This window comes from Cydia strobilella, chromosome Z (assembly GCF_947568885.1).
Source record: "Cydia strobilella chromosome Z, ilCydStro3.1, whole genome shotgun sequence".
NCBI classification, from domain to species: Eukaryota; Metazoa; Arthropoda; class Insecta; order Lepidoptera; family Tortricidae; genus Cydia; species Cydia strobilella.
The window spans coordinates 50,495,373-50,513,714 of record NC_086068.1 but is presented as its reverse complement, the minus strand read 5'-3'; the positions used below and the strand labels follow the sequence as shown (position 1 = coordinate 50,513,714).

Here is an 18,342-nt window from a genome sequence, read left to right as displayed (position 1 = left end):
ACAAAAACGGGACCAATCTGTATGTATATACTTACAATCCAAAAAAAGAATTTTTAAAATCGGTCCAGAAATGACGGAGTTATGGAGTAACAAACATAAAAAAAAAACAACCGAATTGAGAACCTCCTCCTTTGAAATCTTGAAGTCGGTTAAAAACCGGACAATTGCGAGTCGGACTTGCCCACCGAGGGCAACCGACCGATCGAGGGCACCGAGGGATTTCCGTACTTTTTTAGTATTTGTTGTTAAGACAGCAACAGAAATACATCATCTATAAAAAAATTAACTATCTAGCCATCACGGTTCATGAGATACAGCCTGGTGACCGACAGACGGACAACGGAGTCTTAGTAATAGGGTCCCGTTTTTACCCTTTGGGTACGGAACCCTAAAAAAGGGAAAAATTATCGAAACAAAGCCATGTTTGACATCGTGGAAAATAAACACAAATTTTGATGTACATACATTTTATTAAACAAATACGATTATAGTTCAATAAAATTTAAATATTGTGAAATTTCTATAGACACTACTAATGCGTAACGAATAGCCGAAGCCGCTCTCGTGACCAGAAACAAATTTATCGTTGTCTAAACATTTGAACAGAACTGTTCTGCTAAGTAATTGTATTAAGGACTCTTCAACCAACTAAGAGATACCTAGTTGTACAACCACCATTTGTGTGTGTACCGACACCGACCTTTCGAATATCCTTACTAAAGCCAAAGATAGATATAACTCCGTAATAGATGGATACAGTCTAAGGAAAAAACGTGCCTCGATAATCACGAAAATTTGATTCTCGATCAGATGGCGCCACTAGTTTTGGCGTACTCTCGTATAGAGGGCGTTGACGGTTTCGTTTATTTATAATTTTAACGCATATCAGTGAAAGAACATGGGTCAAAATCATATAAAAATAATTAATGCAAATAAAAAAAACATTTATCCATGTTTAAATACATTTTATGGTATTTTTATAAATCTTCATTTTTAGTTTTAAATTATGTCGATAGATGGCAGTGAATTTACAGTGGTTAAAAATTTACTATGACAGTACCGCTCTATCTTATTATATCCTCTTTACTAAAGCCTAGTTCAGACTATAATTTGGTTGAGTGGCGAGTATTACGTGTCCGAACACCAAAAATTTAGTCGAGTAAATTAGTCAGCAATTTAGTTGAGTGGATCCATTTTATTCTATTTCTCTGACGAGTCAGCCTCCCGTTACTAATCTACTCTACTAAATTTTTGGTGTTGAGACACGTTTAGTAACTAAAATACTCGCCACTTGACCAAATTAACGTAGTCCGAAGTTCCGTAATTGATTCTACTATTTTTTTTTATCGTATCTTAGACTACTATTTAGATTTTTTTTTAATTATGGTGCAAATATGTAATAAATGCGGTCCTCATTGTCCTGTTTCTGCAGGGTTTAAAAGGTGTGTAATAGGGATCAGTTTAGTGCGATAAAATGTATGTGTAAAGACTTTTTGCGTGTTTCATGTGACGTGGGAATTTCGCTTCTCGGAAAGTTCGGTTGTAATGTTTATGCTGTAATAGATCGTACCCCTTTTTTCTACTCATTACAACAAGCTTTACAAGGGGTAAGCTCATTCGTTGTACTGTACGGTCGTACAAAGATACGAAAAGTGTATGCATTTTTTATCTTCTAAAAAGAATGACATAAATGATGATTTTAAGTTGAAAAAAAAAAAACATGACGATTTTTATAGAAAGGTCTGGTTATCCACGTCGCACTGAAACCTGCCTAATTTAGCCATTAGGCGACGTAACGGCGGTGTAATCAGTGAGTCAAGCTCTAAAGAGGTTGAGCCGCCGGCCCTGGGGCGATGAGTCGGTGGTGAGCGCCATGTTGGCGCAGATCTCATCGAAGGTGGGCAGGTGCGCGAGCCGCCCGCGCGCCGCCACCGACGGCCGCCCGCTCAGCATGCGCCGCGCCACGCGCACTATGTCATCGGCTGTCACTTTTTCTACAACAACAATATGTAAAATATTCAAATCTCAATCGTCGAGTAAAAAGAGTCATTGGTTTTGACTATTATTTATTTATTCGTAAAACATAAATTTACAAAAATTTCATTAAAACTATAAACACTGCTTCCGATAAACCTGTATTTTACGGTAACAGCACTAGGTGATGTTTTATTTTAAATGAAAGACATATAAATAATCTGATTAATATACAACAAAAATGTTACTTTGTTTGTATCATCTGCAAGGGTGTACATTGGACAGCACGAGGTTATAGCCCTTCACATTAATTCATGGGACCTTTCACTTTACGCGACATTAATCTCCCCACATATACTTATATCCAGTACCCATACATGCTTAATATATTACATTACTAGAATGACAAAATTAGATCTAATTAAGATGCAATCAATTATTACTAATATACACCCACACATACCAATCTCATCGATAAAGAAGGATGGCGGCTTCCTTTTGCCGGTGGCGAGCACTTGCCGGCCGACATCCTCGAACACCACCGGCCTGGCCTCCAGGTTCATCAGCAGCATCGACTGCAACTGGGTCTTGGCTCGCTGTCCAAACAAACAACACACTTTATGTAACTGTAAAGTGTCAGAGCCGTTAGCTTTTATTCTGAATATTTGGTTTAATAAGGCAAACGTAACTCCTCTATGTAACAAGTTACCGTGGTTTCATTGCCGACTGCCTCCGGCCTATGCACCTTTTAATGAGCATGTTACGTTGTGGGAATATCCAGGGGTTCTTTCAGACACCCTCCGAGTTCCGACAGCATCATCAGATCAGCTCCATGTTAGCATAAGGAAGTGGCGTTGGGTATCGTAGATGGGGTTGATACGCTAGTGTTGTATATCCTGTGATATGTGAACATCACTCACCCTCAGCTCCGTCTCGCCGACCTTGCCGGCCATGTTGGCCAGCTCGCGCGCGATGACGACGGCGGTGTCGTAGATGCGGTTGGGCGGCGACGCCGAATGGACGCAGAACACGCCTGTGTCGCCGTACGCGTGGTTGTACGCCGTCGCGTTGAACATCCAGTGATATCTGGAATTTGTACATTATATGGTCATCCTTGGATGGATGGTTGTAAATTCGGATTGCTTTTGCTATCTGTCATATACTCAAATTCTTAATGTTCAGCGATAGAAAAATAAATAACATAAAACGAATAGCTCCAAGCTTGAAACATACATTAACTAATTTCACAACATGATTACCTAGGGCTAGCATAGCAGTGACCATTTCTACAACATATGTGATATATATTAGTGCGACAGAGACATTGACGTTTTGTTCGCTCCGGAGCGTAAGATTGGCATATTGGCTAAGCACCCAGCTCGTAGCATGTATAGGGTTTCAAAGTTGTTAAACTCGGGGATTCCCAACCAACCTAACCAACCTTTCTAAAAAATATGTTCAATAAACCCTTAATCAATAAAGCAATCTTTACACCCTAGACGCTACGCACGCTAAGCCCACTGTTTGGTGGTAGGTTTCTGTACGGCGCCTAAACATTGTATGGGAACAGAGCAACGTAATGCTCTAGGCAGCGTATGGCGTGGAACACACCTATTAAGCACGTTGGTGTAGAGTCGTGTGTACATGCCCTTGCCAGGGCCGCCGGCGGAGAAGGAGCCGCCGCCGCCCATCATCATGTTCAGCACGCACGTCGTCACGAAGTCTGGGTCTCCATGCGAGCAACCTTCACGAGAAATAACTTAGTCGAAAATTTGTCATTGATACAACCATGCGTTGCCGATTGTTCTATTTAAATAATATTTACGGTAAGGGTGGTCAAATTATGGACGGAAAGACTAGCTGGACCTTTCTATGTAGCTTTTAAAGAAAAATAATTTGGTGTTCTTTGGTCTTTCTTTGTATTTTTGCTCAATATCTGTCGTCCGTCTCACTGGTCGTTAAACAAACATTAGTATGCAAATAATTAGCGCAGGTGCAGTTCGAAAATTTGGTAAAATTTGCGTTCATAGTGATTTGTTTTTGAGTTTGTGATATTAAAAGTTAAATAAAGATAACTGACTAAGCTTTGGTTTTATTTAAAAAAAATATATCTACTTCACATACAATCTGATTATGGCTAAATAACACTTACTTTCTAATCCAATAACAACATGAGATAGCTCCGGTAAGTCCGATCCAGGGTAGAGTGGTATTTCACATTCCTCCTGTAAACAAAACAACATATTGTGTGTTATTGTCAGTGGCGGATTTGCCTTAAGGTCAAGTAGGCCCAGGCCTAGGGCGGCAAGACGTTAGGGGCGGCAGCAAGCAAGATGAGTGCTGAGAAAGGGGCGGCTAGTAGTTACTACAGGGCCTGCGGCCTAGGGCGGCCAACACTGCAAATCCGCCACTGGTTATTGTTATTTATTTGTTAGAATCTAGTACTTTTAGAATGTAGTAATATAAGTTACATTAGGTATTATTTCTTATTGTTTATTTTGCTGTGTGCAAATGATAACTAAGAATAATACGTAAACTTATGTCTTCCCAACCAAAACTTTTATATGCCGGTCTTCCCCTAATTGAGCTTACATACACACCTGTTCCATACCGCCAGTATACTGAGCCACGGACTTGTCGACTAGTGGCGTGAACGTGTCGCTGTCCTCGCCATGCCACGTGGGCTTCATGTCCACAAAATACTTCTGTACAAATTCTACGAACGGCTCATGGTCGACCTAGAAATATTACAAGTAAAAACATTAACACGTTCACTGCGGTATTGGATCGAAACATCCCATGCAAAGTATACAAAAACATTCGAGTTGCACTGATTGCAGCAGCAAAGGTGTTAAGAAGAATAAAACAATATCCTGTTTTGACTTTAGCCCTTAAATTGGGTCTAAACGTAGAAGGTCGTGAATCCTCCTCCTCCGCCTCCTCGAAGCTTAACAATGCTAATTAAAGATTCGATTTCGGAAAAAAAATACAAAAAGGAAAAACTGTCTAACTAAGGTAATGCGCCTCCTCTGTCCCTCGTCAATTTGCCCAATTTAATTTTTTATCACAAATACAATTCGTAACAGCTATATGCGGAAAAACTGTTGCAAAATAATCGATTATACATCAATTCTAGCATACAACTTATTCTCGACACTATCATATCATCGTGTTTCTTTTTTCCAAGAGTCATGTTCTGCTAAAGTTTGCTAAGAAGTTTTGACTAAGCGAGAACGTGACATGGTGTTTTATATAATATAATTATGCAAGAACTAGCTTTTGCCCGCGACTACGTCTGCGTGGAATCCGTAATAGCAGCTAGAGTAAGTTTAACGCCTGAAGAAAGTGTAATAGCAATCATTCAATTTGAGTATAAGCTTAATTGCTAGACATCAATTGAGTAGTGTTTTTCAAAAGGGCTTATTTCTCTTTGAAATCCATACAAAATAAACCCTTTAAGTAGGGTAAAAGGGTTTATTTTTGGATGGATTTCATAGAGAAATAAGCCCTTTTGAAAAGACACTCCTCTATTATCAGGCAATTCATTAAATCTCTCAATTTCACACCCACACTTTTCAGGGATAATTTCCGACATAAAAACTATCCTATGTCCTTCCCCGGGACTCAAACTATCTCTATGATAAATTTCAACTAAATTGAGCGTGAAAAGGTAACAGACAGACAGACAGACTTTCGCATTTATAATATTAGATATGATATGGATTTCGCATAAGTAGAAATGTATTACTCACGCCGACGGCCGCAACTACCATCCGATTGGGCGTGTAGTGGTTTTTCAAATAATTCAGTATAATGCCACGGTCTATTTTGTTTATATTCTCCTTGGGGCAAATCTTTGGTAGACCAAGTGTGTTGCCCTTATATGCGGCCTACAAACAAACAGACGTTATAAACAATTATATTCAAAGTAAAATTGAGAAATGTAATTAAGTACATTAAAATCATGTACAAAATAATTAACAATGAAATATGATACAACTCATACACACTAAATTAAAATGTTCTTTTTTGCCAGGGATTAAAATAACATAGTTAATGACTATAGTGAATTCTAAGTATCCCCGATATAAATCCTATTCATAAAACTTTACAAGCTTCAATTAGTTAATTTATATATTAACCCTTTCTTACAAATACTTAAGTCAAAATGACAGATTAAGACAAACAATTAATAGGTAATTGAGGTTTGTTTCGCGTTTATGAATAACGCCATTAATGCTGTGCTCATAAATAGAAGGTCAATGACTAACCGAATGTATCATGTCCATAAGTATAGTTTCTTGTTCCGGCCTCATAGCAAGAGTTTCTAATTCAAATGCTACTGCTTGTCTGGCAGCTTCAATCTCTTCAGTAGACAGCCGTGGCCTTAATGTCACCTCTGCTAACACCTTAAATCATACAAACATCACAGTGGATTGAGATGTCCGAACATCCACTGTACAGTCGCCATCAGATATATCGGAGCGCCCGAGGTGCTCACAAATATCTGAACACGCCTCTATTGTCAGGGCGTCAGAGTGCGTGTTCAGATATTTTGAGCACCTCGGGCGCTCTGATATATCTGATGGCGACTGTACCTCAATCACACAACCCCACATACATCACTGCCAACATAAGTTTTTAACAAAGAAACGGTGTCAAATAGGATTCTCAGATATAACTAGCTTTCTAGTAATGTAATGTCTTACTTGTGTAACAGCCTCAAGACCTCTAGAATCGGCGCTAGTTGCATATACTGTAGTGTCACGAGACCCTTGGCAGTCACAAATGCCGCCATGCCTCTCTAACTCTCGCAGCATCACATCCCGAGTTGCGAATTTATGTGTTGCCTAGAAAAAAGGACCTTCATAAGACACTTGTAACTTGTATACCTAATTACCATTGTCACAGGCGTATAAAAGAAAAATAGTGTGCCTACACTTACGCCAAAACTTAACTTTTCCAGAAAGTGACAAATGCCATTTGGGTAAGCAACTTCATACCGTGGGCCGGAATCAATGACCACTGCAAAATAAAATATACCAATAATATTTATTAAGATCAAAGCAAAAAGTAATTAGCTTTCTTGTGTTGAGCTTGAACTTACCACCCGCAGTACAAAATTGGCCAAACTTTTTCTCTGATGCAACTCTAAGTCCATTGCTGAGGGTGGTGACCTCAGTTACACAATCCTCTGCTTTTCCGGTGGAATATATCACAGGTGGGAGGTTTGGCATAGGATCCGATAGTGGTGGCAATGGTGTAACACTGTTCTTAGCCAGGGCTTGAGCTGATTTGTCCACATCTTGACTAAAACTCCTGACACCAGATTTGAAAAGCCTGAAATGAAATGTAGAATATAGCTACTGAAAAATTCATAACAAACAAATGGGGCAATCCACAGACACATTGATTGGGTAGACAATGTTATAGACAATAGCAGGCGTGAATTGAATGTCTCTTGAAACCAGATGAAAGAACCTACACCCAACAAGAGTGTAATAGAGATATCTTAAAATACAATTTGAAATAAATAGCTTAGAAAGTATAGAATAATGGCCTTATTATTTTTACATGATGCAAGGCAATATAACATATGCTATTGTATACAATATTATTTTTTTCGCAAAGCATGAGAATCAACTCCATGGTATAAAACAAAGACGCTTTCCACTCTGTATATATGTCTGTCCTTATGTATGCTTAGATCATTAAAACTAGGCAACAGATTTTGATGCGGTATTTTAAATAGATAGAGTTAAATTAGTTGAACTACCCGTGCGAAGAAGGGGCGGGTCACTAGTATACTTTAAGAAATCTTATATTTTTGTTAAACTCGCAAGCCAGAGAAGATTGTAATAGTCAAAATGTTTAAAGCTGTTTGTCATTAAAATAAAACAAGTCATTTAAAAATAATTTCTACTCTTGTGGTATTGTTCGCATTGCATTACAAACAATATGGTAAAATTAGCATTTTAAATAAATCCAACCACTGGAAATGTTTTATCAATTTGGAAGATTTTATTACCTAGTTACATTTGAAATTAATATATAAGAATCATTCAAAATAAATATTTACGATACAACATGGTATTAGACTGAAGATTAAACAATATAGGTTGTGTACATGGGCTTGAAAATGCTAAAAGAAAAAATATTATTAAGTAAATGACCAAGTAAATTTTGTTACTATACTTTTTGTAGTTTTAACTAGCATGCACACTTAGAAAAAAAGTAAACCAATATGTATTTTTAAGCTAAAAAAGTAGTCAAGTAGGTACACAAACGAGACAGAACAAACATGATGCAAAACACTGGAATTAAATATAAAGACATACTCGTACACACGTAATAAATTATAACATTATACTGCATAAAATAATAAAAGGAATAATCGCTTTCTATAGCTATAGAAAACATCTTACTTACCCATTTTTCATAGAAAATAACCTAGAAACAAGAACTTTAACTTCGGCTACATGTGACATGTTTCGAGAACCTTATTGGATGTATTTGGACGAGTGTTCACAAAAAAACTCTATTACATTCAAATATAATCCGGCTATAACAGGAATAAATATATTTCAAAGACGTTTGGAGCTTTCAACATCGCCGTATCATTTTTTGACAGTTCTAAATGTTCTAATAAGTTCTCTACAAAAAAAATGACGCTACCGAACCATTGACAATAATATAAAATTTGTATTTTTTAAAGCAGCAACACTTTACAATTTGCCACACCATTTCCGGTTACTGCAAATAAAAAAGTAAACCAAAGATAATAAGGCCGAGTATACATACGCGGAATACCTTACCAGTGTTGCGCAAAAAGTAATTTAATTACTAATTAATAATTGCAATTACAATTAGTAATGGAAAAAAAAAAATTACATGTAAAAAGTAATTGCGCCTTCAATTTACAATTGCAATTGCAAAATGTAATGGTTAATTAAATTTTTAATTACATTTTGAGATTGAAATTAGAAATTAATTACTTTACTCAATTACGAATTACTTTTATTGAATACCAGTTTTCGATCATCTTTTTTTCCAAAATCATATTAAAATTATGGATGAGTTGTAATTTGGCTAACCTTACAAAATTTGACTAATTGTATAAAAAAACATAAAGGAGTATTTTTGAAAGTTTTTGTACGAGCGGAAATACAAAATAAATAAAAAACGGTTTTGTGTATGGGAAATTCAAAGATTAAAATGGTAGATTTTTATATCATCGGGTTTAAGTTAATGTATATAATAAATGACAGTAAGACTGAATTTAATACATTTGTTTATCATTGTAAATTAAAAAAAAAATTAACATTAAGTAATTGAAAATATTTAGATCAGCACGGTTTTACTCATTATTATTTTTAGTCGCTTTTGGCGACATGTTTCGGATTCTTCGGGAATCCTTCCCTCGCCAAAACAGACTAAAAATAATAGTAAGTAAAACCGTACTGATCTAAATATTTTGAAATATGTCTCACGATAGTTTAATTTCGATTATTCAGTAATTTAATTTCTAATTGTTGTAATTGCATTTCCAAATTACATAGGAAATTTAAATGCATGTAATTAAATTCTCAAGTATACTTTGTCAAGCAAATCTTGTCAGTAGAAAAAGGCGGCAAATTTGAAAAATCGCGGGTTAGCAGCCGCGTGTCATTTATATCTTATCTGTGGAACTGTTTTGTTGGTTTTGTTCATGGAGACTATATAAAGGAGTCAAATCTCTATGTATGAAAAGTGTCCATCAAAAAACAGTAATTAGGCGGCGCCACCATACACCGAAATACTACCAAAAACAACCTACGTAATTTGGTCGGGTTATTTGTTGCCTTATATGGTTCATGTTATACTCATGTCCCAGAGCCTAACTAGCGTCACCGGAGAGGTAAGGAACTAATTTAAAGCTGAAAGCGGTCACTTTTGCAACAATTCTGCCATAAGAGATTGGCGTCCTTTCTATACCATCCATAGTTTTGTTTACATTTCATTGTTGTTCGATGTACATTGCTGCTTTGTGTTCGTTTCCTAGTGATACCATACTTTAGTTTGCTTTACATTGCTACTGATATATTCAGCTTGACAGACTATAATTAAGTTACAATTTTTTTTATTACATGCAATTAAATTAGTAATTAAATTACACAAGTAATTAATTGCGCCCAACACTGTATCTTACCACGTTCGATGACGGAGGTTCTCTGTATGTCCGATAACTAGGAGGATCTAACCAAACGGATATGGATGGTATAGAAAGGATCGCAATCTCTTATGGCAGAATTGTTGTAAAAGTGACCGCGTTAAGCTTTAAATAATAGTTCCTAATCTCTCCGGTGGCGCTAGTTAGGCTCTGGGACATGAGTATAACATGAACCATATAAGGCAACAAATAACCCGACCAAATTACGTAGGTTGTTTTTGGTAGTATTTCGGTGTATGGTGGCGCCGCCTAATTACTGTTTTTTGATGGACACTTTTCATACATAGAGATTTGGCTTCTTTATACAGTCTCCATGCAAACGGAGTAGCCATTAACAGGCGTTCCCCTCTGTCGAAAATAGTCGGCCATTGGCCGATACCATAGACATAGTATAGTAGTTATAGACATGAATGATGAAACCGAGCGTCCAGGGGTAAGAGAAGCATATATTCATGTATTGACAGGTTAATGTATGGCAGCATAATCCTTTTTCTCTTTCACTCTTATAAATTCCGGTATTTCGCCATCGCCTATGCTGCCATAAACCGACCATAAAAAAAACCCGGTAATAAGGACAAAGCATGGCACTATTTTCTCTTTCCTCTTATAGGAATCGCAATAAGACTATCTTTCTCTATCAAAGAGTGTCAGGCCCTTGGCCGTCACCATAGAGTATATTGAATAGTAGGGCCGACACAATGTATGGACTGACGTTTATCTGACGTGGCTATTTTTGCGTTACGCATACATACATTTGACGTACCCCTGCCCCGTAAAAATTGGCAGACTGTTTTGTACAGAAAATTGCAGACATGGCGTCTCCGTTCCTTTTGGTTAGATCCTCCTAGTATGATAAGGATGCAACAAGCTGATTTGACGTGGATTTGACCAAGGTCGCGGACCGGTACTCCCGTTTGTTAGCCTATTATGCCGCACCTTAATTTCGGCTTACATTCGCGTGCGAGCCACGAGCCGAGCTGCGAGTGTAAACGGTGGGCTCGTGCCTCGAGGGGTAGAGGAAAGAAGGGAGACGAGCCACGAGCCCACCGTTTAAACTCGCGTCTCGGCTCGTGGCTCGCACGCGAATGTAAACCGGACTTAGCGACTACCGCAGCTGGACATGGTGTCACAGGTGCGTTGCCGAACGTTTCATTACACGAGGATTTACTGCCAATAAGCAAACGTGAGAAAGGGTGTGCTATTTTATTCACCTCATCAAATGACTTAAAGGTCACAGGTGCGTTGCCGAACGTTTCATTACACGAGGATTTACTGCCAATAAGCAAACGTGAGAGAGGGTGTGCTATTTTATTTACCTCATCAAATGACTTAAAGGTCCGGCAAGCTCGGTTCTCCATACAAACGTAGATACGCTCTTATTTTAAAACGAGTTGCTATATAGTTTGCTCTGAAACTTTGTACTTACAATAGGATAAGGTATATCTATGTCTGTAATTAGTTTATGTAGCTTCAGATACCATAGTTAAAAAAAATACAGCGAATTTAAGTTTTTCATACAAAACTTGTTTTTGCCCTATTTCGTTTGTTTTATAAACTGGAGCTATATTGTATAAACTAATTTCAGACCTAGATATACCTCATGTCATTGTATGTGCAAAGACTGCAGTTTTATTACAATCAAACACGTAGTTTTAAAATGAGAGCGGAACGACACGCACACTTGGCCGGTTTTTTTTACTGGAGTTGTTTAAAAGATAAGGTTTTTTAAAACCACTGAGATCCGGAGAGAAAAGGACCTAACGTAGTATAATTCTTAGTAGGTAGTTTGTTTGTGTTAGACTTTAACACAGGTCTGTATTAAAGGTGATGATCGCCGCGCAGCGTCCTCATGATGGCTGCAGTCGGCCTCGACCTGCCTCTATAGGGTTGATAAGGAAAAGAAATAAAGTTTTAGAAATATGATTTAATTTTTTGCATAAGTAAGTGGTAGCCGTGTATCTTAACAGTTTCAACCTGGGTATTTTAGCGCATGCATAACATACCTGTTATAAAACCTAAGTTGCATTGGTTAACAGTACCTACCTATATATTTAGCAAAAGTAGATAGTTAGGTATTTCTCATAAACTATACCTAGTATAGTTTATGAAAAATACCGGAAAAAAGAGCAAGGCAACCACGCACATGATCCCAAATTGTAGTCGTATTTGTTAATGTATGTTTGCCTCGACTATTATCCTTTAGAGCATTGCAAATGTACGCTACATTTGCAATTTAACACCTACTTTTCTTTACTGTGGCGTCAATTTAGCAGTGACGCATAAAGTTATCCTTATAGATCTTATTAATAATCAAATGACAAAAAGGGCCCCTAGCTGTATCGCTGCAAAAAGTCGCCGAGTGCGATAGTTATTACTAATGCAAATTAACGTTTACTAAAACGCTTGGGAATGGCTTTTTATTTTGAAGACTGCTATAAAGAATTTATGTTACTTAGGGTCGGTTGCACCAAACTGTTTGTCATCGTTAAAGAGTTCGCTCAATGTTATTGTATGAATAGCTTCATAGTGAACCGCCGCGCCGCGGCGCGCCGGGTGACGTTGATCAGTCTGTTAAGTGCGGATGGTGCAACTGGCACTTAGACTTTCTACGCACGCATTGCTAGTTTTACTGGTTCTGTAATAATACTTATAATTAGTTTTAGTGCGTAGTGCAAAAAAATTCTTTTATATAGTCATGTCACAATATTCAACATCATTAGGACATTGCGTTTTATAAATTCATATGATAACTAATTGATCATTAATATTAGAAATAAAATAAAAACAAAAACATTCAACACCAAAATCCATATATCGCAACGCAGGCCAATACAATCATTTTTATTTGCCTGATACCAAAATACAAAATCATATTTGATACTTATACTCTCACTGGTAGTTCTAGTTAGCATTTCTTCCAAGTCTCGTTTTAAAATGCCTTTGTCACACTATACTGAATGAAACTTCCATCAGATTACGATTATTCGAGTGTCATCTTTGTGATTGATTTGATCTAATGAATGATGAGTGGACTAAATTTGGCACACGCTTCCGTGCGAGATGCTCTCGACTGACTCTTCCATGTTGTTTGCGTCGAACTGCCCCTGCAGTCATCCCCTAATATAATATACCTACCTACCATCTAATATAAGCTTACTTCTGCACCAAACTATTAAACTATTCAGCAGGCTACACTCTTAATTATTATATTTTATGCACACTAATAAGAAAAAAATTGAATAGACTAATTTCATAAAATAAATCATTGTTTCATAAATATTATTTATATTAAAATTTATATAAATCTAGGTATATATTTTTCATTTGTTATCAATCATACAACATACAGTATACAATAAAACCGCACACGTATACGTATACGTTGTTTCTAAAACGAATACAGTGAGCCAACAGTAGCCAATATTTCCCTATGAAATATTATAGCTAACTCCAGCACATTCCGAATAATACAAGTCTTCAATTTTATAATAATCTAAACCATTTTTTTTATATCATACAAAAATCAATTAAAAACACAAGGACATGTTTGACAAGCTGTCGGTTCACTATAATATTTGTGTAATTAACTTCATCATACAGTTTTAACCTTTCTTGTAAGAGATACTATTCATGATAATGTTAACATGTCATATTTAACATACTGGAGCTGTGTGTAATGTTTGGACAACTCCAATAATGAAAACCAGTGTCATTCCGTCTCACCGCCAGCATCGACTGCACACTGCAGTCTGCAGAACACCTCCAGTATGATAAATTCATTAGTTATCTAAAACGACAATAAAGATTGCGCATGTCATTAAGCGCCACTTGCACCATTCAACTAACCCGGGGTTAACCGGTTAAACCTGGAGTTACTATGGTTACCAGTACAATTTGACACTTGGTTAACGGTTTAACTGCTTAACCTCGGGTTAGTGGGATGGCGCAAGTGGGCCTGATAAATATTAATAAAATAATAATAGCCCAGTCATACGTTAAATGCTACCAAATGTTATCAGACTTTTATTCATGAATTACCATCCATTCATCCACGTGCTATCTAGCCTTCATTTGGTTATATTTGTTTAAATATAATTTTAGCAATAATAAGCATACAATATTTTGCATATTAGGGGTTTTAACGTCACGAGTGTTTTTCCTTTGTTCGTCACGCCGTACTTCGTCACTATATACTAGTGCATAGTTCATTTTATTTTACGTATATTAATATATCTAATTACAATTTGAAATGAAAACAATGACGTAAGCTTTTGGCATTGTTATCTTGAAATATCACGAAATAAAGAGTCTTTTAAACCCACTGAGCAAGACCTTATCCAAATATGGTTCAACCACTTTTACAAGTTAAAGCACCTTTGGCGAATAAAGTAGGCCCTAAGAGACAAGCAAAGCTCCTCTAATACTTTCTGACATAGACGGATATATGCTAACATCCACCAAAAATATTATTAATTCCTTCGACTAAAACGCGTACTTACATTAAGGCTAGGTCATGGACTATCTATATACGCATGTGTTTTATTATATGACAAGTTTGTTTCTGCCCAAGGCCCATTACTTGGCCATGTTAATACTATAATAAATAAAAATAATGTATCTTGTAGAGACCTAATATGTAAGTTGTTCGTGTCAATTTATTAAGGACATGGGGCTCTTTAACACTAAGGAGGTGCGGTGCTTACAGTCACGAGCAGATATGTCCCCGAGCGGCGTGCTTCAACTAATGTGCACTAGGTCTTGTCGGTGTTGGTACAATACAGTCGGGTGCGTATTTTCGTCTATTTAGTTACTTTTGCAGGTGACTTATTAATCCGTTTTTTAAAAACTGGCAAAATTATTCGGACTTGGTTATATCACATTAGTAGCATATATAACACGCCCAGAAAACTTTATTTCCATACCAACATTCAAAGTTAAAAATGGATATTGATAATATATTAGAAGTAACTTTGGTATTGGTGTTATGAATTATTATTTTCAGCCTATAGGGCTCCCCAGCGGTTATCAAGGCTGTATAAGCGAAGCCCGGGCAGCTGCTCTTCATGTCTATTCCCGGTAGTTTTATTGTTGGAACTACAATAGAGCATTTGTTTTCCTGCAAGTTCTAACTAAAATTAGCGGGACTATTCTTCGCAGAAGTTAACACTACACTATAGAGTACTGATGAGTTGATAAACCACGCCTGTATCCGTAGAGCTAGAGCCAACTTGCAAAATATGCTTGTAGCATCGATGTGCGTGATTATCCAGGGTTATTTAAAAATTTTCTTTCACCTTTTAGCACTATTCATGTTTATATAAGTGTAAATATGTATCTAAAAATTCTAAAGGTACCGAAACTTGTTAGTTCCATAAATGCCTAATATTGCCTTGCATACAGCGCTTATAATATACGCGGGGCTAGTCCGAACGCGCCCACGACGATAAATACGGTAAATATCAAACATGGCAAAGTTTACAAACTAAACAGTAAATTAGGATAAAATGGATTCACATTTGTCACCAATAGTTCTTTTACATTCTCTAAATACCACCAAGATGTTAAAAATAAGCCCGTCGGTAGATATCAACACTAACAAGCAAATGCGAAAAATGTTATAACCTTAAGACGAAAGGGACAACCGCCTCGAAACCGCATTTCCATACTAACGTAGTCCCCATTTTCCTCTCTGGATCTTAGCTTGATTGAAAATATTTTTGGGTTATTCCCACTAGTTACCACCAAGTTATTACCAGTGTAAGTACAGGGGCCCATTTCTCGAAAGGTATTATACTAATATTATTAGTCCACGAACTGTCAAATCGTATGAGTCCCCATAGCAACACACTAATAATATTAGTCTAATATCGCTCGAGAAATGGGCCCCTGGTTTTTTTCCCACCTTTTACTAGTGGTAGTGGTAAAAAAATATCCCAGTAGTTACCACCTAACCGAACCAAACCGTGTTGTTGGTAACTACTGGGATTTTCTTTCTCCAGTAGTTACCACTGGTGAAAGGTGGGAATTTTATTTCCCAGGAGTTACCACCAAAATTTTGTCAAGCTCAACACTAATAAAAACAGTATAAATAGTAATTTAATAAATAGTTACAGCATTCCGTGTTCCAGTAAACTGCCTTAAAGTGATCAACTGGATCAATAATAGTCGGTTTTTAACCGATTTGTTTGTTCGTTCGTGTAATTAATACAAATTACAATGAATAAGATAAATTTCATCCAATCAGACCATTAATTTCTCGTTACTACGTTTGTATGGAGAATCGATCACACCCTTTCCTCTTAAAGTAAATTCGTGTCACATGTTGATGCATTGCGAGGTATTCACGAGGTATTTACCACAGTGACTGATTGGCTAATGAGTTTTTATTTTCAACCGACGTCATACAAACAACAAACAATTAAGGATGTGACACGTGACGCGGCTGCCCCGTCCCGGCCGGCCATCACTTATTGATGATTTAATGGCAACATTAACTGACCACATTAGTGGACATCCTCTATTTAACTCAAGTATACTTAAAAGTCCGTCTTATATTGAGACGTAACGTCTTATAGTCCGACTGAATAAGGTACATGACTAAATGAAAATGCCCTGGTTGGCCTCACTACAACGTGATAACTTTACTTCTACGTGTGTTGGTAAGTAAAGGGCAGTCGCAGAGCAAGGAGAATTTTGTATATTGCTCAATGATGTCTTGCTGTCTGGGTTACTCGCGCGCAAATGTACAACTGCAGCCAGCCGCTAATAAAGATGGTCATATGCGACAGCAATATATGTGTGAGCGAGCAACGGAGAGGTATGAATATAAATGTACAGTAAAATGTGTTTAGCAATGCCACACAATATATGCCGTCGTGTCTGCTGCTCTACTTAGTAAATGGCTGTCGTTTTGCATGTTTACAAGTTTAATTGTACAAGTAGGAGGAGGTGGAATTTAGCCGTTTGATATTTACGATATGATCGCCGTGAGGCTCAGAGCCCGGGACTGCACTACAGGGAGCGAGGGGCGCGCGAGCGCGGTGCGGCGCCGGCGCCGCGCTATGACGAGTCCACGTCCTGCCACAGCCCCGAGTCGCTGTTCCCGTCGTAGTCCTCCTGTAACATAACACGATTTTACTACTTAAACTACGTTTTCAAATATTATTCTGTTCGAGTAAGTGACTTAACATAAAACGAAACTGGTCCGAAAATTGTGTGATTATGAAAATAACCGGGCCATTCCTTTTACTTGCACTGGTTACAATTTAACTGCCAAAATATTTTGCCGCAACGGCGACCCCCGTTCCAGTAAAGCAAAAATATATAGTTTTTCACGTCCAACTTAGGAGTCGGTTGCACTAAACCTTCTGTCACCGTTAAAACTATAATATCCGACCGAGACCGGATGTTTTGACGAAATCGAACAATTAGAGCTTGTTTCGGCCAAAATACGATTTTTTATACTGCAACCTGCCGAAACCGAAACGTCGGTCGACCACTCGTTAAAACTTCTTTTATATTTTACTATATGGGTAGATTAAGAGTCTGAGTCTGAGACTAGAGACTGAAGTTGATCAGTTTACCAAATTGTGATCGGTACTACAGTCTCTTATATCGCAATTTCCACTGAAAGCTTTACTGACCGACATCCACGCGTCATCGAGCACGTCCTCGGCCGCGAAGCGCAGCTCGGGCTGCGGGCGCAGCATGTTGGCCACGAGGTCGATGGCGCCGGACGACACGTGCTTCCACGATTGCGCCGGGAACTCCAGCCGCCCGGACAGGATCGCGTCGAACAGCCGCTCCTGGTCGCCGTTGGGGGACGAGAACGGAGGGAAACCGCACAGCAGGATGTATAGGATCACGCCCGCCGCCCATACGTCGATCTAAACGAAAAAAAAAAACTTGTTAAAACTGGACAACTTTCAAATCGGATCGATTATCATAAAAAATATGAGACTGACGTTCGACGCAACATGCTCTTCATGAATTATAAGCAGTGATCGGAAAAATAATAAAATAAATAAAATTCTTTATTTAAGACCATCGGGGATCATTGGGTTAGTAATTACCTTAAATTTAAATAATCTTATCTAAGTGTTAGAACTATATACATAACTATCCTTAATAACTATAACTTTACTATAACTATACATTTA

At 37.6% G+C, this 18,342-nt stretch overlaps 2 protein-coding genes across 2 annotated transcripts in view; both read right to left on the bottom strand.

Annotated features, from left to right (window-relative positions):
- Positions 1-502: 502 nt before the first annotated feature.
- LOC134753954 (mitochondrial-processing peptidase subunit alpha) lies at positions 503-8,618 on the bottom strand. Its single transcript, XM_063689987.1, has 12 exons — positions 8,404-8,618; positions 7,082-7,314; positions 6,920-6,999; positions 6,684-6,824; positions 6,246-6,383; positions 5,727-5,864; positions 4,575-4,712; positions 4,127-4,199; positions 3,586-3,718; positions 2,895-3,060; positions 2,438-2,570; positions 503-1,994 (listed from the first exon to the last, which is right to left on the bottom strand). The coding sequence occupies exons 1-12, from the start codon at positions 8,460-8,462 to the stop codon at positions 1,816-1,818; spliced, it is 1,611 nt and encodes a 536-aa protein (XP_063546057.1). The 5' UTR covers positions 8,463-8,618; the 3' UTR covers positions 503-1,815.
- A 3,777-nt stretch (positions 8,619-12,395) lies between these two features.
- Positions 12,396-18,342, bottom strand: part of LOC134753948 (serine/threonine-protein kinase CG17528) — a 41,468-nt gene continuing 35,521 nt past the window's right edge. The window contains exons 13-14 of the mRNA XM_063689975.1: positions 17,827-18,069; positions 12,396-17,299 (exon numbers count right to left, since the gene is read on the bottom strand). Coding sequence (XP_063546045.1) covers positions 17,243-17,299; positions 17,827-18,069 — 300 coding nt within the window. The 3' untranslated portion in view covers positions 12,396-17,242. The remainder of the gene's footprint in view (positions 17,300-17,826; positions 18,070-18,342) is intronic.